This window comes from Globicephala melas, chromosome 6 (assembly GCF_963455315.2).
Source record: "Globicephala melas chromosome 6, mGloMel1.2, whole genome shotgun sequence".
Taxonomy (NCBI): domain Eukaryota; kingdom Metazoa; phylum Chordata; class Mammalia; order Artiodactyla; family Delphinidae; genus Globicephala; species Globicephala melas.
In genome coordinates this window covers 23,270,144-23,292,987 of record NC_083319.1, presented here as the reverse complement: position 1 = coordinate 23,292,987, position 22,844 = coordinate 23,270,144, and the positions used below count along the sequence as shown (strand labels likewise).

The following is a 22,844-nucleotide window of genomic DNA, read 5'->3' as shown; positions in this document are numbered from 1 at the left end:
ATGTCCACGGAGACCAAGTGGTGGGCTCTGCTTCCTTGGGGCCACCCAGTACCTCTTGTCTCATACTCTGCTCTCTGAGTGGGCTGCCTCATCCCTTATGGGGCTCAGGGGTCTGCTCAGGATGGACGAGTAGAATTGGAATCTGTGTTGAAACACCTGAGTGTCCAGGAGGTGCCCTCATTGCCCAGACATGACACAGCTCCCCTTAGTAGCTGGAGAACACTTCCAAGATTTGGAGAGAAGACTTGCGTAAGGAGCCACGATTGACTCAGAAAGGGGCCATGTGCTGGGCCAGAGGTCTGTGTGCAAGCCTTCAAAAATCAAACTCATAAAGTTAAGGAAAATGACACACATGTTAAAAGAAGACTGAAAGCCAAGGAAAGATAAAATAGCATTTATACTAGTTGTTGGCCATATCAGACTGCCATATACATTTTCCTACAGCTTCAGTAAGAACTAACCATTCAAATATTTCCTTACCTCTGCAGACAGGAGGTGATGTCCAGGTTCCATTCTCTAGGCAAACACTCCTCAGAGAACCCTCCAACACGTATCCACTGTAACACGAGTAGGTGATCATGTCCCCATACTGATAATGTACACCTCGGGCAATTGCATTTTCTACGTGAGTTGGTGGACCACATGAGATTTCTATAGGAAAACCAAAAATATAATTAAGCTTGTGCTACTAACCCAGCCAGTGGTTGGGAGAGGACACAGTCTCACCTCTAAGACTTAAAGAGGAAAGACAAAATACACAAAGGTAACCTTTTCACTTACATAATATCTAAAAGACACCAGAAACTAAAAGCATCACCTGCTGCTCTCTAGAAAAATTAGATGTACAATCAAAGGTTTTGTCTTCTGATTCATATGTTGAAGCTGAGCTATTTTATACTCAAGGCAGTAAGTCTTGCCTTCTTATACCTCGTCGAAGAGGTATAAGAACTTCAATGCAGCATGCTTGTCAAATAAGAAGAGAAGAAGCATGGGGATTATTTATAGTCTATCACTTTAGAGTAAAGATCATGAATTGTAGTACTGCAGATTCCACCATGGCTGTTTTATTAGTGCCTAGAACAGTGCCTGGCGTACAATGGGCTCTCGATACATGTTTGAAAAATGAGTAAATGAATGAATACTGTCTCTAGCCCAAAGATACTCCATTTACACAGCTTGATGAGGTTTATGAAATTCAAGGTTTCACATCAGTTTCCCTCCTTCCAAGACGGTAAAGCAGTGACTCTCTTCTTTTGGAAAGTGTAAGATTGAAGGAGAATCCTCTCTTTTAAAAGCGCATGTACTGAATATTTAAATAAAAATGTCTATAACTAATTTTGCTCTGAGAACTTTACAAGAGAATAAACTAGATAACTAGAGTTTTTCTGTGGTGTCTCACAAGACAAGGACTCGATTGGAGTCAGGACTCTCATTAGTATCCAGTTCGTATAAGGCTAACTTTTAGATGAGTCTTCATGAACTGGCTTCTAAAAGGTCACTTTGTGGTCATAATGCTATTAAAATCTTGCCAGAGGGGATGATCAATTTGTCTGATTCTTCTAAATTTTCTTTTCCTTCTAAGGTAGTTAAAAACATTAATTCAATCAGTCAGATATCCAATATGTATCAATGCATACGGTGTACCAGAAACTGGAAAGAAATAAATGGAGAAAATGCTGCACCTTTGCTCAGACAAATGGGTGAAGATAGACAAAGAAATATTGTGGTACAACTTAAAAAGAGCTATATTAGAGGTCCGGATGCCATACTGTAGAAAAATTGAGGTGAATGTAACTAATTATGCTTACGATTGTCAGGGTACGAATCACAACGACAGTGGCCTTTGGACCAGGCCATAAAGCCTGAGTGGATCAGAGGACTGCTGCTTCCAGGCTGGGGGAACAGCATGTAAAAAGATACCAGTGAGCTTGACGGTTCACAGACGTGGTTGTCAAAGCACGGATTTCAGGCCACCTATGTGGGAATCAGCTTGGGTTCTTATTAAAAATGCAAACTTCTGGGCTTTCTAGCTTTTGAGTCTGCATCTTACATACTCTCCCCAGAGGATTCTCATACACACTAAATTTTAATCACTGATTTGTAGTGATACATAGCAAGATGAGGTGAAAAGAATGAGGAAGGTGGCTGCTTTGGTCCCTCAGGAAGGATATTTGTTCTAAGCCAAAGACTTCCTGTCTAACAGAAAATGCAAAAGAGGGATTGAGGACAACAACTGTGGAAACTGTCTCCTCTCCTAGGCAACCCCGGATCTTCTCAAGAATACTGAGGAATAATTACGCATGCACTGAAGGGACATTTGTAATAAATGCATGTCTCTCCTGGCTCTCGCTTCCAGACCCCTGAGTGGTAAGTCTCCGGGAGCTAAGGCCAACGTGAGGATATGTGGGCAGAATCGGGCCACTTGGCCTGCTTTAGTTCAGGCTGATGGCTTTAAAGGAGCCTAGACAGTCAAGGCTTATACATACTTAGTTCTTCCCACTTCACTAGGGGTAGATTTCATAAGGAGTTGGGACCCAAATCCCAGCTAAAAGTATGATACACACTTTTCTGGAGTAAAATCAAAATTCTAATGCTGCAGTAGGCTGCTAGCTGAAAATTCAAGGATTTGGGGCTATTTTTCAGCTCTTCCTATCAGGACATATCACAAATATATACCAATTCATTTTTCAAAACAAACCTATAAGATAGGAATTATTGGTGCTATTTACAAATGAGAACTCCAAAGTTCAGAGAAGTTAGGGCACTAGCATAAGTTTAGAATTAGAAAGTTTTGAGGACAGAACTCAAACCCAGGTTTTCTCTGATTTCAGAATCCCCATTGCCTTCATATGCACATTTTTTTTTTTTTTTTTTTTTTTTTTGCGGTACGCGGGCCTCTCACTGTTGTGGCCTCTCCCGTTGAGGAGCACAGGCTCCGGACGCGCAGGCTCAGCGGCCATGGCTCACGGGCATAGCTGCTCTGCGGCCTGTGGGATCTTCCCGGACCGGGGCACGAACCCATGTCTCCTGCATCGGCAGGCGGACTCTCAACCACTGCGCCACCAGGGAAGCCCCCATATGCACATTTTTAATCTCATTAATTAAAGTGCAAGTGTTCCGAAGATGAAGACCACTGTAGGCATAACATAGTTTTATACTATGTAGCCCATTACCTCGCATCTGGTTAGACTCAATGAATATTTGTTAGTTGACTGCTGTAGAGGGAGTAGCCTGGACCACAAAGGAGGGCAGGATATTGGGCAGGAAAGATGCTTTATGTGTGTTAAGAAATGTCAAGAGTTCTATAGAAAGGAATGAAATAATGCCGTTTGCAGCACTAGAGATTATCACCCTAAGTGAAGTTAAGTCAGACAGAGAAAGACAAATATCATATGATATCACTTATATGTGGAATCTAAGAAATGATACAAGTGAACTTATTTATAAAACAGAAACAGACCCACAGACATATAAAACAATCTTATGGTTACTAAAGGGAAAGGAGGGGGAGGGATAACTTAGGAATTTGGGATTAACAGATACACACTACTATATATAATGTAGCACAGGGTACTATATTCAATATCTCGTAATAACCTATACTGGAAAAGAATCTGAAAAAGAATATATATGTAGATATTTGTAACTGAATCACTTTGCTGTCCACCCAAAACTAACACAACATTGTATATCTAATATACTTCAATAAAAGAAAAAAATAGCAAATGCTTATGTAAATTAAAATATTTAAAAAAGCAGAATAATGTCAAGAGTTATCACAAGGCAGCAAGAGATGCTGCCAGACTGTGTGTTAGGTATCAGCATGGTGCTAGCCCAGAGGCTTTCCAGTTGTGGTTCCAGCACCAGCAGTACTGCCATCAGCAACACCTGGGAAACTCTTAAAGATGCAAATTCTCAGGCCTCACTCCAGACCTATTGAATCAGACACTCTAGGATGGGCCCGGCAATCTGCTTTTTAAAAAATTTTTTAAATATTTATTTATTTACATACATATGCATGCATGCATGCTGCACCGGGTCTTAGTTGCAGCATGTGGGATCTAGTTCCCTGACCAGGGATTGAACCCGGGCCCCCTGCATTGGAAGCATGGAGTCTTAATCGCTGGACCCCCAGGGAAGTCTCCCAGCAATCTGTTTTTTTTGTTTTTTTGTTTTTTTTTTGCAGTATGCGGGCCCCTCACTGTTGTGGCCTCTCCCGTTGCGGAGCACAGGCTCTGGACGCGCAGACTCAGCGGCCATGGCTCACGGGCCCAGCCGCTCCGCGGCATGTGGGATCTTCCCGGACCGGGGCACGAACCCGTGTCCCCTGCATCGGCAGGCAGACTCTGAACCACTGCGCCACTAGGGAAGCCCCAGCAATCTGTTTTCAACAAGCCCTCTAGGTGGTTCTGATATCTGCTCTAGCTGGAGAACCACGGTGAAATAATTTTTGTATTGCAAATCATGCATAGCCCATTAAAGGAGAGTTTAGGGACTCTGACAGCGTGGAGAAAAAAAGGTATTTTAGATTTAATATCCTGCTCACTCTTAGAAGAGCACGTTTTGAAAACCTGTTCAGTAAATTCTGGTCAGGCAGGTTTTAGTCTAGTTCTGGACCGTGTTTTTATGTTTGGATTTTAAATTAAAAAAAAAATTTTTTTAAGTAGCAAGACAGAAGTTGATGACCATGATAAGATAGAGTTCTAAATATCTACATGTAAGTTGCCTGATTGAAAATAATCTCCCAAAGATGAGAAAACACTTCCCACTAATGAAATTCACTGGATCCCATGTGTTGACTTACTTTCACATCTGGCACTTGTCTGTGTCCACGTCTCGTCAGGGTTGCAGGTGATGATGCTTTGGCCCTGGAGCAGGAATCCTTCCCTACACTTGATAGATACGTTCTGATCGACATAAAACTCCTTTTCAGAAAGCACAGCATTCTCAGGGATCACAAAAGGGACAGGGCATGGATTTGCTGTTAAAAATAAAAGAAAATGTGTACTGGTATTTTCCCTCTTTTCTGAGTTTGTTTCTTTGAAGGCAGAGCATTAGCCCTGCTGGAGCTGGGTTCTCAGTAATGATAATATAAGGCTTAAAAATATAGAACTTCATACCATCACCCTGATACCAAAACCGGACAAAGATGTCACAAAAAAAGAAAACTACAGGCCAATATCACTGATGAACACAGATGCCAAAATCCTCAACAAAATACTAGCAAACAGAATCCAACAGCACATTAAAAGGATCATACACCATGATCAAGTGGGGTTTATCCCAGGAATGCAAGGATTCTTCAATATACGTAAATTAATCAATGTGATACACCACGTTAACAAATTGAAGGAGGAAAACCATGTGATCATCTCAATAGATGCAGAAAAAGCTTTTAACAAAATTCAACACCCATTTACGATAAAAACTCTCCAGAAACTAGGGATACAGGGAACCTACCTCAACATAATAAAGGTCATATATGACACACCCACAGCCAACATCGTTCTCAATGGTGAAAAACTGAAACCATTTCCTCTAATATCAGGAAAAGACAAGGTTGCCCACTCTCACCACTATTATTCAACATAGTTTTGGAAGTTTTAGCCACAGCAATCAGAGAAGAAAAAGAAATAAAAGGAATCCAAATCAGAAAAGAAGTAAAACTGTCACTGTTTGCAGATGACAAGATACTATACATAGAGAATCCTAAAGATGCTACCAGAAAACTACTAGAGCTAATTAATGAATTTGGTAGAGTAGCAGGGTACAAAATTAATGCACAGAAATCTCTTGCATTCCTATACACTAACAACGAAAAATCTGAAAGAGAAATTAAGGAAACACTCCCATTTACCAATGCAACAAAAAGAATAAAATACCTAGGAATAAACCTACCTAAGGAGACAAAAGACCTGTTTGCAGAAAACTACAAGACACTGATGAAAGAAATTAAAGATGATACGAACAGATAGAGAGATATACCATGTTCTTGGATTGGAAGAATCAACATTGTGAAAATGAAAAATGACCCAAAGCAATCTACAGATTCAATGCAATCCCTCTCAAACGACCAAGAGCCATTTTCACAGAACTAGAACAAAAAATTTCACAATTTGTATGGAAACACAAAAGACCCCGAATAGCCAAAGCAATCTTGAGAAAGAAAAACGGAGCTGGAGGAATCAGGCTCCCAGACTTCAGACTATACTACAAAACTACAGTAATCAAGACAGTATGGTACTGGCACAAAAACAGAAGGACAGATCAATGGAACAGGATAGAAAGCCCAGAGATAAACCCACGCACATATGGTCACCTTATCTTGATAAAGGAGGCAAGAGTATACAATGGAGGAAAGACAGGCTCTTCAATAAGTGGTGCTGGGAAAACTGGACAGCTACATGTAAAAGAATGAAATTAGAACACTTTCTAACACCATACACAAAAGTAAACTCAAAATGGATTGAAGACCTAAATGTAAGGCTAGACACTATAAAACTCTTAGAGGAAAACATAGGCAGAACACTCTATGACATAAATCATAGAAAGAGTCTTTTTGATCCACCTCCTAGAGAAATGGAAATAAAAACAAAAACAAACAAATGGGACCTAATGAAACGTAAAAGCTTTTGCACAGCAAAGGAAACCATATACAAGACGAAAATTCAACCCTCAGAATGGGAGAAAATATTTGCAAATGAAGCAGCTGACAAAGGATTAATCTCTAAAATATACAAACAGTTCATGCAGCTCAACATCAAAAATCAAACAACCCAATCCAAATATGGGCAGAAGACCTAAACAGACATTTCTCCAAAGAAGATATACAGATTGCCAACAAACACATGAAAGAATGCTCAACATCACTAATCACTAGAGAAATGCAAATCAAAACAAAAATGAGGTATCACCTCACACCAGTCAGAATGGCCATCGTCAAAAATCTACAAACAATAAATGCTGGCGAGGGTGTGGAGAAAAGGGAACCCTCCTGCACTATTGGTGGGAATGTAAATTGATAAAGCCACTATGGAGAACAGTATGGAGGTTCCTTAAAAAACTAAAAATAGAACTATCATACGACCCAGCAATCCCACTACTGGGCATATACCCTGAGAAAACCATAATTCAAAAAGAGTCATATACCACAATGTTCACTGCAGCACTATTTACAGTAGCCAGGACACGGAAGCAACCTAAGTGTCCATCGACAGATGAATGGATAAAGAAGAAGTGGCACATACATACAATGGAATATTACTCAGCCATAAAAAGAAACAAAATTGAGTTATTTGTATTGAGGTGGATGGACCTAGAGTTGGTCACACAGAATGAAGTAAGTCAGAAAGAGAAAAACAAATACTGTATTCTAACACAAGTACATGGAATCTAAAAAAAAAAAAAAAGGTTCTGATGAACATAGGGGCAGGATAGAAATAAAGACACAGATGTAGAGAATGGACTTGAGGACATGGGGAGGGAGAAGGGTAGGCTGGGACGAAGTGAGAGAGTAATATTGACATATATACACTACCAAATATAAAATAGATAGCTAGTGAGAAGCAGCTGCATAGCACAGGGAGATCAGCTCAGTCTCGACCACCTAGAGGGGTGGGACAGGGAGGGTGGGAGGGAGACACAAGAGGGAGGGGATATGGGGATATATGTATGCATATAGCTGATTCACTTTGTTATACAGCAGAAACTAACACAACATTATAAAGCAATTATATTCCAATAAAGATGTTAAAAAAATACCCCATAATATTTGGTTTGGATATGCACAGATTTCTTTCTCTGGGCCAATCTCACCTATAGGTGAATTTTCCACCATGGTTTAGACATTTGGGAAACTAATTAGGAAACTGAATCTGAGTTAATCCCCTCCTAAGGTCAACACACACGTTTGCAGAGAGGAACTGGGTGGCTCCAAGTCCCATTTTCTGTGCAGGAGGCCTCGGGCGCCCCTTCAAGGCTGTAGCCTCTGTTGCAGGAATACACCACGCTGGGTCCAGCAGTACTGTTTTCAACTTCAGCTTTCCCGTTCAGAAACCCAAGTGGAGCTTCACACTTGGTCTCTAAAAAGAAAAAGAAAAGCTTCATCTTAAGTGATTTTCCCAGTCCTCTTTCCTTCTGCAAAGAACTTTATCACTTATTTAATAATTTAGAAAGAAAAAGAAAAGAAAACCACAGAGTAACACGTTCCATACAGAACATTTTCTTACTATCTTGCATTTCAGAGATAGAAACTATTCAAACCATTATCATTGTAGTTTGAATTAAACCTGCTGCAAAACAGAAACAATCCCCTCACCGACACCATAGCAGTTTCCTATTCCAGACATAGGTGTTTCCTTTTCATTCTCCTCTCCTTTCACCCTGCATGTACATTCACACACTTTTTGATAATGAACAACTGAGATAAAAAAATGCTATTACTGGGAATGCCCAATGATGCCTTTCTGTGACTTGAGATGTTACTCAGTGTTTATGTATGTGTTTATGTACACACACACACGCACACACGGTTCTTTTTTAGAACTAAAAAGTCATATTCCCCATTGAATTTCAGCCATATAATATTGCTTAAAAGACTTAAGATTCCTATTGCATACAAAATCAACTGATTAATCTATACTAGACAGTATGGTTGAAACAACAGTGAACAAAGGTTCAGGTACCCCAAGTCCTAGTGTTAGCTCTGTCACTAACTTCATTTCTGATACTGGGCAGGTCCCATCGCCCCCTCCCAGCCCGTTTTCACTCATTGGTCAACTCAAGGGTCTGGACTATATTATTCAAGAGGCCCCTTCTAGTTTGAAAATTTGATGACTCCTCCAGAATTATTAAGAGAAAAACATTTTTTAGCCTGCCGTTTTGATTGGTTTGTAACTATTGCATTTACATACATTGTCTTTCGGCAGAGGAGTAATATGAGCCATATCCTAGGAACAGAGTCACTGTATTCACCCACATCCTGCTAAATACACTTGACTGTTCTCATACAATGAGTTAATGAAAGTTCCACAGACAGTGTGAATATTCATTTATTGGACAGTGGTACCAACATCATTTTAAGAAGATGTTAGTATTGCCCAGGACTGTTACCAAGGCAACAGCTCTAAGCCTTCTAATTTATTATTATTTTGGGGAAAAACCCATAAAAAGTCAGGTAAACTCAATAATTAACTAGTTTCTAAGCAAAATGTTTGCCATTCCAGGGTCAGCAATCTTGTGCTCTATTGCAGTTTAATCATTAATCTCTACCACAGTGTTTCACCCTTCTATTGCTTTGGTGCCCTTGAGCAAAAGCCCGTAAAAGGTTCTCATGCAGTTCACGGAGTCAATTTTTTTTTTTAATTACAAAAATGACTTATAAAGAAAATGTGGCCACATTGTTATTTTGTGTCCTTAGTATCGTTTTGGGGACCAAGTGTCATTTGACTTACTTTTGCACGTTGCCACCCCTCCACTCCACTGTCCGTTCTCCTGACAGACCCGTTCCCTGTTCCCCTGTGAATCAATGAAAACAGGTCATTGACAAGATGGTACCTCTATAATGAAAAACTAAGGGAATGCAAAGTCACCTCAGATGTGAACTTGAAACTCTTGGCACTGGAATGCTAAATAAATTCATTAAATAAATATAGTTTAAGAGGGAGGTTTAAACTTTCAAAAATGTTTTCATCAAATTACCTCAAAATTCGTATTCTGGCTGATGAGTGTAATTAAGCTGCAGGCTTGGTTTCACTTTTTGTTTAAATGATAACTAATTATAACCAATAGCAAAGACTGATGAAGAATGTGTCTGAAATGTCAGAGAGGAATATTTGCTTAGGACACTTAAAAATATTTTGACTTAAATTTATTTTTTAATACCTGAGAGGTAGAGCAAAGAAGGTGAATTAGTTTATTTATACCCTTGGACATGAAACATGTCAAGATATCTTATTGGTATCAGGATTGACTTTTTGACAATGTAACGTATCCATTAAAGATAAACGTACCCTATTAAGGTCCCGAACAAGTAAAATTTTACATATTTTGAGTAAAAATCTTTCTAAAATTTATTTCCCTGCCTTCAGAAATAGAGTAAAAATAATGTAATTTACTTAAAAAAATATTTATAGTTGTTATTCAATGCACTTTTGGTATATTTTCCAATATCCCATAGCCCTTGGGGGCTATACAGGCTGTCTGCGCCCCCTAGAGTTATTATGGGCTGAGCTAGGCTAAGATTACTGGGGTTTTATTTCTGGATATAATTTTTATGCGACCTTGCTGCCTCTTTCTTTGTTGTTTATCTTTTACTGTAATCATCAGTGTTCCTAATGATAACCTTTTCCCATGTTTTAAATTCCTAATTTACTATGGAATAATAAGATAAATAAAATTCTCTAACATTATATGTTAAAAAAAAAAGATTAGGTTCCAAGTAATGTATTAAGGGGCTTGACCCTAAGTCAAGTATATGAACCTTAGCACATGGATTTTGTCTCATGGCTTTTCAATCCTCAGAGCTCTTTGGATACATATCCTCTTGAAGCTGTGTTCTAAATTAGCAAGATGTCTGAAAAGGAGCAATTGCCTCTACTTTGGTTTTTATCTGATTGACTGATGTCTTTTATCCTTAATCTTCTATTCAAAGGTATTTACTTTGAGCTATCAGTTTAATTACTGACAAATCTTTACGTATAAAAAATCCATTGACTTTGATGGAAGGATACTCTCCTGACTTTCCAAGAAAATAATTGAACCAATAAAATTAAATTTTTAAAAAATATATATTCATTATTTTCTTCTTATTGAAAAAATAATATGTTTTGACTACAGAAAGGTTGGAAAACATGAAAGAAAAGTACAAAGGATTCTAGGATTCTTCATTCAGAGATAAACCCTGTTAACATGTGCTGTACTTTTGTTGTGTTTATATACTTATGTATGCACAGGAAAATATACTATTCTAGTTTGTGAATTATTCTTTATTACTTTTTTTTTTTGCGGTATGCGGGCCTCTCACTGCTGTGGCCTCTCCCGTTGCGGAGCGAAGGCTCCGGACGCAACAGGCTCAGCGGCCATGGCTCACGCACCCAGCTGCTCCGCGGCACGTGGGATCTTCCCGGACCGGGGCACGAACCCGCGTCCCCTGCATCGGCAGGCGGACTCTCAACCACTGCGCCACCAGGGAAGCCCTCTTTATTACTTTTGAGGAAGTATAGGACAAGCCATCAAAGCCAGCTCCCTATTTGGGTACTTCCAGAGTGGACTACACCCAAGTAGCTAATTTTTAGTCAATAGGTTAGCATTTTTCCCACTAAGATATTTTCCTTTTTCTTCCAATAATTCACATAATATTCTGTTTCAATTATGTCAATTTTTGTTCCAATAAAAACTCAACTCTATTTTCTGTAATTATTGCTATATAAAAAAAATCAAACACCATCTGTTGGTTCCCTCCTTAGTAAGTTGCAAATTTTATCATGCTTTTCCTTCTTTCTTTTTCTCTCTCTATCCCTTTACTTATCTTGCTTTTGTTTTGTTTTTTATCTGGAGTTTTAGATCCAGATTAGCATCAAGTTACTATTTTTGACATAATGTATCTTTAATCAACAATTAAGTTAGATAGTTATAGTAAGTTTTAGAATCATAGATACCACTTTATTGCTCACTACCAGCGATTTTAGAACATGACTGTCTCATTTTTGAGTTATTTTGATGTATTCCTCAGTTGCCTGTAGCGATTTTTTTTTTAAGTTTTTTTTTTTTTTTTTTTTTTTTGCAGTACGCGGGCCTCTCACTGTTGCGGCCTCTCCCATTGCGAAGCACAGGCTCCGGACATGCAGGCTCAGCGGCCATGGCTCACGGGCCCAGCCGCTCCGCGGCATGTGGGATCTTCCCGGACCGGGGCACGAACCCGTGTCCCCTGCATCGGCAGGCGGACTCTCAACCACTGCGCCACCAGGGAAGCCCGCCTGTAGTGATTTTTGCTTCGAGAAGACTGCATGTGTAGTAAAATTTTTGAGATTTAGATGACTCAAAGAAGTTGTTTACCTTACATAAAAATGATAATTTATTTACCTATTAGAAAATTTTAACATGATTTACATTAGCTGTATTAATTGCTTTGTCTGATTTTGGTAATAATATGCATACTAGGAGTAATGATAATAACTACCCTCTACTGAACTCAGACAATGCATAAAGGGTGGTGCTTGCCACTTCCTTTTATCTCCAGTCCTTGCAGTAACTTTGCAAAGGTGGTTATGGCATTTCTACTACAGATGGGATGAAACAGAGGCTCAGAGAGGTTCAGTCAGTTCCCCAACATCTTTCATCCAGCAAGAGCAGAGAGCCTGTAACAGAGGTCTGCTGGGACCAAGTCCCTATTCTTAACCCCTTTTCCAGCCATTGACCTTTGGTATCTGGGGCACTTGTTAAAAATGCAAAAATTCAAATTCAACAGTTCTGTTTTTGGTAAGACTTTTCCCTAATGGTGTGTTTTTCCATCCAGAGGCATTATAATGTCTGGGTGCCTCTATTTTTTTTTTCTGACATCAGTAGCCAGGATGATGATAACCTAAATCCATTAATTCATAAAAGTTGCAAATTCTGAGATTTGAATTCTATCATTATTGACTGATTTCATCTACTATTTGGTTACTTAGTCAACCAGTTAGCATTGAAAAGATACTTTTCCTCCTTTCGTTGTGTTTTCAAACTAATGAATTTGCTCATGGGCATCCCCTAAAAGTTACCAGCTAATTTTCTTCTAGTATCATTGTGAGTCTACTGCCATTCATGACGTATTTGATGTGTTTCAGTCCATTAAAGTTATTACCCCTTATTGATGCTAAAACGCTCTCATCTTGGCCTGTGGAAGCCTCATCCAATTGGCTCCTGACTTTTTTTTTTTTTTTTTTTTTTGCGGTATGCGGGCTTCCCACTGTTGTGGCTTCTCCCGTTGCGGAGCACAGGCTCCGGATGCGCAGGCTCAGCGGCTATGGCTCCCGGGCCCAGTCGCTCTGCGGCATGTGGCATCTTCCCGGACCGGGGCACGAACCCGTGTCCCCTGCATCGGCAGGCGGACTCTCAACAACTGCGCCACCAGGGAAGCCCCTGACTTTTTTTTTTTAACATGTCACCTTTGATAGGTTCCTTCCTAACTCATATGATAAGTTTTTCTAGGCTAATCTTTTACATTTCATGTTCCAGACCTGGACTTGGTTATTTCTGTAAGTAACTGGACATTAATATTTAGAAAAACTTTCTCAGGTGATGCAAACATGTAGCTTGGAATAAGAACAACTGTTATAGCATCTCTCTCAATTTTGTGGTTAACACTGGGATATTTCCAAAATTTTTAAGGTAAATTATCTACTTCCTCAAATTTAATGACCCATCAGTTTGCTATATATTTGTTTAGATTTTATACCACTTTCCTTCTTAACAAATTGCAAGATTAGTACTCTCACATGAAGAGCAACTGAGTTTCAAAAACAGAAAAACTCTTCAACTGCAATAACCATTACATTACCATCCTTCTTTCCCCCCCACCTTTTTTTTTTTTTTTGCGGTACGCGGGCCCCTCACTGTTGTGGCCTCTCCCGTTGCGGAGCACAGGCTCCGGACATGCAGGCTCAGCGGCCATGGCTCACGGGCCCAGCCGCTCCGTGGCATGTGGGATCTTCCCGGACCGGGGCACGAACCCGTGTCCCCTGCATCGGCAGGCGGACTCTCAACCACTGTGCCACCAGGGAAGCTCCCCACCCCCACCTTTTTTAAAAAAAAAAATCCTTGGATGAGGAAATAAAACAAGATCCACCTAAGCCTAGTTCCCGCTTTCATGGACCCATCTTATGGAAATTCTCTGGTTCTATGGTCAGTAGAAAAAAAATGGAACATGCTATACACATTTAACAAATCACTGGCAATGCACATTTCTGCAAAACCTACATTTAATACCATTGTAACAGCAAAACAGGAAAGAAGTTTCCCGAAAAACCAAAGGACAACATTATGTAATACAAAACAGGCCTCTTAAAGTTCAAGTTTGATGATGTGATCATGCTTTTAGCAAAACTGACTGCAGCATTCACACCAAAGTAAATAGGTGCTGCTGATGGGATTTTAATATTACAGACCAGGCAAGCGTGGTCTTGAGACCTATCATGGTATTTGGTTAGAACTGCTCTGGGGACTTTTTCAGGCCACACCTGCCTTGTGGGAACCTGGAATCTCAATCAAAAACCTTCCAAGGTATTTGGGCCCATTGCTTGAGGAAACCCTAGCTTTGTATAACTAAATTCTTATGGTTGCCTCCCCACAGTGACGGATGGACTGTGTAGAATACAATTAATAGGAGGCGAAAACACAGGTTTAAATGACCGACTAAAGTCTCGTGGCTGGTATACAAAGTTCCTCTTTTTTTCATGGCTTTGATTCTTTAATTTGAGACTTACTTTGCTTTGTAAAATTGTAAGTCACTTTAAATATTTCTCAGAGAGTGCTAACATATAAGGCAACAAAGTATAGAAAAGCCTTTTAGGACCCAAATCAGTGAAACAAAATGGCATAACACTAAAAATATTCCTAAGTATATTGGAAAAACAAATTAATGCTAGTTAAACAATTTGTTCGCTTACCTCTAATTCATAACCAGTTTCACAGTGATAAATAATCATGCTTTCAAAGCTGTATTCACTGCCAAACACAAACCCATGTTCTGGACTTTCAGGTTTCCCACAAGAAACTGGACTGCAGGATTCATCAGAAAATGGTGGCTCCCAGGTGCCATCAATCTAAATAACAAGTTATAAGTTACATTTAGAAATTAGTACACATGAATGAAGAAGTCTGCAAATATTGGTTGTAAAACAGAATAATCCGCAAATGATAGTCAGAGGACCTAGAACTTGGTCCTACTTCTGCCACTTATTTTCTTTGGCCTTAAAAAACGCACATTAATTATCAGATGGCTTTAACAGTCATCACTAAACAATTTTAGACATTTCTGAAACTCACAAAACAAGCATTTTCTTCCTCATAGAATCCTTTAAAAAATCAAGAACACCAAGAAGTATGTTTTCATTATGGTGCATGAGGACTGGATGGTAGATACAAATATTCCATGACTTATAGTAATACACCCTTATATTTTACATAATTCTGCGTTTTCATCTAAAGTTGATGAGAAACGGCAACTTTCAGGCATACGATCCGAAGTTTAAAAAGATGGCTTCCTTTTCTCCCTTCCCAACATGAATACTTGAAAACACTCTATCATATATTGTGAGCAAGTCACATAGTTAAAGAAAAAAAAAAGACACACATACATTTACTTTATTTCCTCACCACCACCGTTAGAATTAACATTTTCCAGCCTTCTTTTCAGGTATAGTGAGGCGTACCCAGACGTTTCCCTTGAAGACTGTTTTTCTCTTGCTAATGTTGTTTTGTTTTCTTTGAGGAAATAGCATATGAGTTGAATAGCTGTCTAAAACAAGACTTGAGGCTAAGCCCTTTATTCTACAGATGAGCCAGAAATAATTTTATATATATATATACATATATATATATATATATGCCTGCCTCATAATTAACCATTCCCCTAATGTCAGAAATATACATTGTATCTAATTTTTCAATACTGTAAATAATGCTTCAATAAATATATTTTTTGCACAAATGATTCTGGGTATTACTATTAACTTCTAAAAGCTACATAGTATTGTTTTCTTTTGATATATCTGGAGTTTATTTTGGTATATATTAATTTTTTTCCCTAGTGGTTCCTTCATTGTATCAGAATGATTTGTTTATTAATGATTCCTTTCTTCACTGACTTGTGACGATTCCTTTATCAGGATCTACTTTTGACTTATTTCTTCCATTCCATTCATTTCCCCTTCTACCGAATTTTACACTAATACCACACTGATAGGAGTTTGGCAATTCCAAGTAGCTTTATTAAAGTGACACAAGTAGTAAGCAGAGGCAGAATTTGACTCCAATTTTTGTTTCTGCTACCTTTGCTCTTCTACTAAAACTGGAAACGTATTTGGTAACAATTAGGCCTCATTTCTACACATAGAGAGTCTATGTGTAGACCATACACATAGTTCATCTGTCATGAATTTCTTGTTATAGATGTTTAACGTTTTATTTACCTTTGGGACTTGGCACTTTCCTACTTTTAAAACTGGGATCATTGGAAAGAAAGATATATTTTATTATATTTCTACCAAAAAACTTCTCAAATTCTTTGACATGGTTGGAAACGAGACATTTTCTCTTTTCAGAACAGCAAGATACTGCCTGTGTGGATATATGTATATGTATATCTATATCCACACACTTACATATACATATATCTATATACACACACACATATAGTATAATATACACTTACATATATATCCACACACACACACACATAGTATAATATATAAATGAGTTATACCCTACATGTTCTAATTAAGACAGATAATCTTACCTGACATGTTGATATATTAACCCCCTCATAGGTATACCCTTTTGCACATGACACAGAAACTTGCTTATTCACACTGAAATCATCCCCATGAACAAGTATGTGTGTTATGCTTGCTGGCAAAGGACATTTCTTAGGACTGCAAGAGATTCTCTCAGGGAACCAACGACCATCTTTCTGACAGGTGAATGTGTCTATCTCTGTATCCATCATATAACCTTCTATACACCTGCAATGCAAAAGTAAAAATGAGTGCCTTAAAGAGAGTGCAATATAGTTGGTGACTTATTCTTGGATTCAAGAAGCTGTTACAAAGCTTAGTAGACATTTTATGTGATGTATTAAAAATGACTCAAATGTCAGGGGGATGGAACTGCCTTGCAAAAACACCAAGAAAACAATGACAACCAGTTGAATCCTTAGTTATCCACATTAAGGATTAGCCAAATCTAAAGTTGCTTTAAATGTTGTTGACATGATTTACCTTTGTTCTGGATAATATCATTATTAAATTTATTTTTATTATGAAAATATCTAACAGTTCAAGAAACTCTAGACCAAGTCCAAAATAGACTCAGATACTAGTAAGAATATAACACAATTAACATTTTTGGGGAATCTACTTTGTGCCAAATGAAGTCCTCTGCATAGAGTGTGTCTTTTAATGCTGTTTAGTAGGTAGGTATCATGGAACAGTAGTATTGGTGTTCAAACTCAAGTCAAGCTGGCTCTAAAACCCTCTATGATTTTTAAAATTTGCATTTTTTCATTCAGCAAATGTTTACGGAGCATTTGTTAAATTCTGGTCACTGTTCTAATTGCTCTACAAATATGAACCCATTCTCATGTCAACCCTATGAATAGATGTGATTATTTTCTTTATGCCCATTTTTCAGATGATGAAACTGACACCAGAGAGATTAAATAACTTTCCCAGGAAGCGACAGAGCTGAGATTCCTACCTATGGAATCTGGCTCTAGAGAGCGTTTACCACTATACTTTACCACTAGCCTTTACCACTATACTATGCTGCTTTTTTAATTAACTAACATTTATTGGGTGGATATATTTTTTAAATTTCGCAAATTACCAGGCTAGGTAGCAGTCACAGGTTTTGCAAACTTGGAATGATCTGTTTACTAATAAGTGAAGATCTGAAGACAATCAACACACAAGGAAAAACAAACAGGAGAGTCTTGGGAAGCAGGTCTTATTGTGATTTCTCAAGCTATCTGAGACACCAATGTCCAAATAGAAAATTGAAAATGCATGTCAAAAGCGAGGAATAATTTTTGTTTTTCTTCGTGGTGCATAATCCACTATTCTTTAGGTTTCATTACAGTGACAATCCTCCCTTGGGTCTATTTCTTACTGTAATTAAGAGAAAATGAAGGTAGAGCTAAAATGTCTACAACGGACAAGCTTAAGAAGAGTTATTAAATTATTAATAAAATCTAAGAAGCCAATATGTGAAGGCTAATCCACAATTCCTTCAGAGATATCAATAAAATCTAAATTGATTTAGAGGGTTGAGATATATTTACACATTACAGGCATTTATTCCAATAAAAGTCTAATTTATAAATTCATTCCATATTTTCTCATCTTTTTTTAATACATTTTAAATAGAGAACTTTTCAGCAAAAATCACTATCTGTGCATTAAATGCTTAGTTTGCTCAGACAGCATAGGTTGGATGTCCCCTCAAGACTATCTCCCTATTAATGTTGACCAATTAAAGTATGTGATTTTGGGGGCTTCCCTGGTGGTGCAGTGGTTGAGGGTCCACCTGCCGATGCAGGGGACACGGGTTCGTGCCCCGGTCCGGGAGGATCCCACATGCCGCGGAGTGGCTGGGCCTGTGGGCCATGGCTGCTGAGCCTGCGCGTCCGGAGCCACAACAGTGAAAGGCCCATGTACCGCAAAAAAAAAAAAAAAAAGTATGTGACTTTTGACCTGAATTCTTCAGCTTTTGCCTTATTTCTCCAACATCTGCATATATGAATATAATCACTAGGTTATAACAAAGAAATTTATCAGCATAATGTTTAAAAAAGAGCCTGTGATTTAAGAGATATTAAAGCTAGCTAGAGGATCTTGCTGTTCCATGAAGTGCAACAGAATATGATAATTATATTAGGAACTACAGTCTGAAAGTGTAGAAATTTATTCTTACAAGTCAATGGATTTCTGCATAATTGTGGACAGAATAAAGCCAAGTGTTAAAAGCTTCAGCTTTTGGACAGCAGCCCAGAGAGGGTGTTTTCTTCCCAGTTAGCTACATTTTTGACCTATCACTTTTCATTTTACAACCCTCCTGCCTGTGCCCCTTGGAGACTCTAGAGCCAGGTCTTACCTGAGTTTCACTTTACTTCCATAGGTGTGTACCTCTCCAGTTGCCACTGCACTGGAGACAGGTGGTGGGGGTCCACAGGACAGGGGCTCGCAGACAGGATAAGGCTGGCTCCACGTCCCTTTCTCTGTACAAATCAGATCTGAACTGCCTCGGATGACATACCCAGATCTGCAGTTGTAAGTTATCACATTTTCCTCCAAAGAGCCACTCTCACTGGTGAATGCATTTGGTATCGTTGGGGGAGAACCGCAAGAAGTATGTTCACAGCGTGGGAAGCCAGAGCTCCATTGGCCATTGGCTTCGCAGGTGATTTCAGGAAGTCCCAGGAGCTGGAAGCCTTTGAAGCACTGAATCCGAGCTGCCTGCCCGCAACCAAAATCTGTCCTGTTGACTGCTCCATTCTGAATGACTGGTGGGGAACACGTGCAAGGCAGGCAGGAAGGTGGGCTGCCACTCCAGGAACTATTGGAGAGACACTTTCTTGAAGGACTTCCATGGAGCTTATAACCGGGAAAGCACTGATACTGTATATGCCCTCCATGATAAAAGGAGAAGCCATTAGGGAAGCCATGGGCAAGATCTTCAGGAGGGCCACAGCTGACTGGTTTACAGAGAGGAACCTGGGCATCCCAGTTACCATCTGATTGACAGATGAGTTTGGGGGCACCGTGCAACACGTAGCCGTCTTGACAATGGAACACCACTTTCTTCCCGAAGCCATAGTCCAGGCCATCCATCACCCCGTTTGCCACCTGTAGTGGGGGAGAACACCTGACAGGCACACAGATGGGAGTCGTCCCACTCCAACTTCCATCAGCAAGACAAACACGACTGCTGGCCCCCTCCAGCAAGAACCCTTCATCGCAAGTGTACTCAACCTCTTTTTGGAATGTATACTCCTCTCCCTTTACCTGGCCATTTGCTGAGACTGGAGGTGAACCACAGTCCACAGGAATACAAATTGGCTCATTCCTATCCCAATTTTTATTTTCTTGACACGTTCTCCTGTCAGTGCCATTCAACACGTACCCAGGATTACACTCATAGTACAATATGCTCAGGTACGTGTAGTTGCTTCCTTTGATGGAGCCATTCATAACTAGATTCGGTTTGGGGCATGAGATGGCCTCACAGAGTGGGGAAGTACCACTCCATTCTCTATTCTGTAGACAAAGTCTTACGTCGGAGCCCACCAGAGTGTGCCCAGGTTTGCAGCTATACTGTATGGCACTGCCCATGGTAGTCTCTGTAAAATGCAAAAAGCCGTTTTCGGGAGCAACAGGCAGGTCACATTCCACTGAAATGCACGATGGCGCACTGCCATTCCAAGTTCCATCCTCCTGGCAGATCAGCACAGGGTTCCCCAAGAGTTCATATCCTGGATTACAGGTGTACGAAACCAGGGTGTTGTATCGGAATTTTGCTGAATGTGTAGCAGGAGATCCCTTTGTGTTTCCCCAGGTTTTAGCCACTGTTCCCAGATGATGAGGCGGGTGAGGAGTCAGATATGGAACTTCCATCATGTCTTCTTCTTGGTTAAAATATTCCTGACCGTCTCTGACCTTAGTACAGTCTCCAAAATCAATGTGAGGGGGGAGACCGCAGTCTATGAGTACACATGTTGGGATGGAGCTTGACCATCCCGACTCTTCACAGGTCTGCATGGCGTGACCAGCTACCTGGAACCCAGGGAAGCAGCTGTAGATGATCATGGCACCATAGCTGTAATCTGCACCTTCTACGAAACCGTTCTCAATGGGATGTGGGGGATCACAGTGGATGGCACTGCAAGATGGGACATCCACATCCCAATCACCTGTCTCTAAACAAGTCAAGGCTTTGGGACCTTTGAGCCTGAAGCCCCGGTCACAAGAGTAGGTGATGGTCTGTCCATAGTGTAGGTTTGTGTAAGAGAATTTGCCATTCGAAATCTCCTTGGGCTTGGGGCACTCAATGGGCTTACAGGTTGGTTTTCTTCCAAGCCAGTGACCATTTTCCCCACAAAGAGTGGTAGAATTGCCCACCAACTCAAAGCCTGGCTTGCAGGTATAGAGAGCTGTGCTCAGATAGGCAAGACCTTGCACGTCAATGATGCCATTGAGGATTTCCTCAGGTTGGGGGCACTCTACTGGCACACATTCTGGCAGTGGAGAGCTCCAGGTGCCATCAGCCTGGCAGAAGGTGGTAGGATCTCCTCTTAAGAAAAACCCATCCACACAAGAATACTTGACAGCACTTCCAAAATGAAGAGCAGAAGAAGGAGCAGGGACACCGAAGGGAATCAGCGGAGGAGGGAGGCAAAGAACCATCTTACAAACAGGAAAAGAATCATTCCACTGCTGGGATGGCAAGCATTTCAGGACAGAGGGGCCCTGGAGGGCGTTCCCTTCTTTACAGGAAAATGTCACCACTCCCACCTCGGTGGGCAACTCCTTCAAAACCAGTTGGTTCTCCAAGAGGGGTGGCTCTGGGCACTTGGCGGGCACACACTTTTGGTTTGGCTTCTTATTCCATTTGCCGGATTTCAGGCACGTCCAAGAATGATCACCAATAAGCTCGTAACCCTCATTGCAGAAAAACTGAACCTTGGACCCTACTTCAAAATTTTCTCCTTTCCTGTAGCCATTCTGGATCGGGGGAGGTTTTCCACAGTTGAGAGGGATGCACGACAGAGGGGATTCACTGTGCCAGTGGCGATTGGCTTGGCAGACAAAGACAGGACTTCCGACTGACTTATAGCCTGGGTTACACCGGTATCTCACTTCACTCTCAAAGGTCCTGCCAGCTGTATGCTGCATAACAGGGAGAAAACAATGAAGTACAATTTGTATAACACGGAATATAACTGACAAAATACAGCAAATCACAGTAAAGAAGAACTAAACTAAAATGCCTATGTTAAAATGTATCAATTAAGACATAAGCAAATGAGGACTTGTATTTTTCCAATAGGTCCACTCTATTTTTTTTATTTAAATAAACAAAAAGGATGGCAGAAGGTCAAATTAGGTAATCCCTACAGCAGAAATGTTGGCCACAGCGGTCAGCCCATAATAACTAAAGATCAATAGTCTCTAAAACGATTGATGAGTTGATGGAGCAATACCAAAAATTATAAATTACTTGGTAAATTAAAAAAATCTCACCGACCAAAGCAGTGCTAGAGTGTGTTGTTTTACTCACAGAAAAGGAAACACACACAAACGTACATTTGTTTACGCTGTTAGATAATAAGAAAAACAAATGTTTTTATGGATATGGACCTACTGTCAGAGTTTTGTGTTCATCCTTAATATAATTTTAAAAAATTGCTGCCATGACACAAGGGTGGAAAATAAAAAGTAACATTTTACCTTTTAAACAAAAAATTCAATATTCATACTCTCAACATTCAACTATATAAGTGAATAACATAATAAGAGGTCATTTTTAGGCAGTCCAAAGATGAATTACTTATGAAAATTTTAAAAAAGATTGCAATGGTTCTTCTGTTAACGGTACGTCTAGCTTCTGTGGTGCAGTGAACTTCTTGGTATTTGGACATGATTATTTGCTTTGTTTATTTATCTATTCCTTGGGCACCCCACATGCATATAAACACCATGGCATCACAGACCTAATCCGTGTTATTAAATACTAGATCTCCAGTGCTTACCTGGCACCTAGTAGGAGCTCCAGAAATATCTGTTAGATGAATAAATGAAGAAAGCCCCCTTACATATCCTAGACACCTTCTTCCAATGGAAAGCTAATACACCTGAGCAAAAGTCTTAAATAAAAGGCATTCACTGTTGTTTTAGAATATAAAGGAGAAAAGGTACTATGTAGGCGTGGGTTTTAAAGAAGTGTTTAATTAGAATACTGTCTCTTTAAAGTGACCCTTGATTTGGGGGAATAGATTGTTATTCCTGTTTTCTTGATAGATTTAATGAGAAGACACATAGTAACGAGAAAGGAGGATATGCGTGGATCTGACAAAACCCTTTGTCCTGATG

General features: G+C 39.8%; 1 protein-coding gene across 2 annotated transcripts in view; it reads right to left on the bottom strand.

Annotated features, from left to right (window-relative positions):
• Positions 1–22,844, bottom strand: part of SVEP1 (sushi, von Willebrand factor type A, EGF and pentraxin domain containing 1) — a 185,675-nt gene that overhangs the window by 15,977 nt on the left and 146,854 nt on the right. The window contains exons 38-44 of one of the 2 annotated variants that reach the window (XM_030859035.2): positions 18,850–21,641; positions 16,496–16,721; positions 14,646–14,801; positions 9,453–9,516; positions 7,908–8,081; positions 4,805–4,981; positions 481–651 (exon numbers count right to left, since the gene is read on the bottom strand). In XM_030859035.2, the coding sequence (XP_030714895.2) occupies positions 481–651; positions 4,805–4,981; positions 7,908–8,081; positions 9,453–9,516; positions 14,646–14,801; positions 16,496–16,721; positions 18,850–21,641 (3,760 nt within the window). Of the gene's footprint in view, positions 1–480; positions 652–4,804; positions 4,982–7,905; positions 8,082–9,452; positions 9,517–14,645; positions 14,802–16,495; positions 16,722–18,849; positions 21,642–22,844 lie in introns of those variants that run through there. The other variant, XM_060300636.1, reaches the window with a different exon arrangement.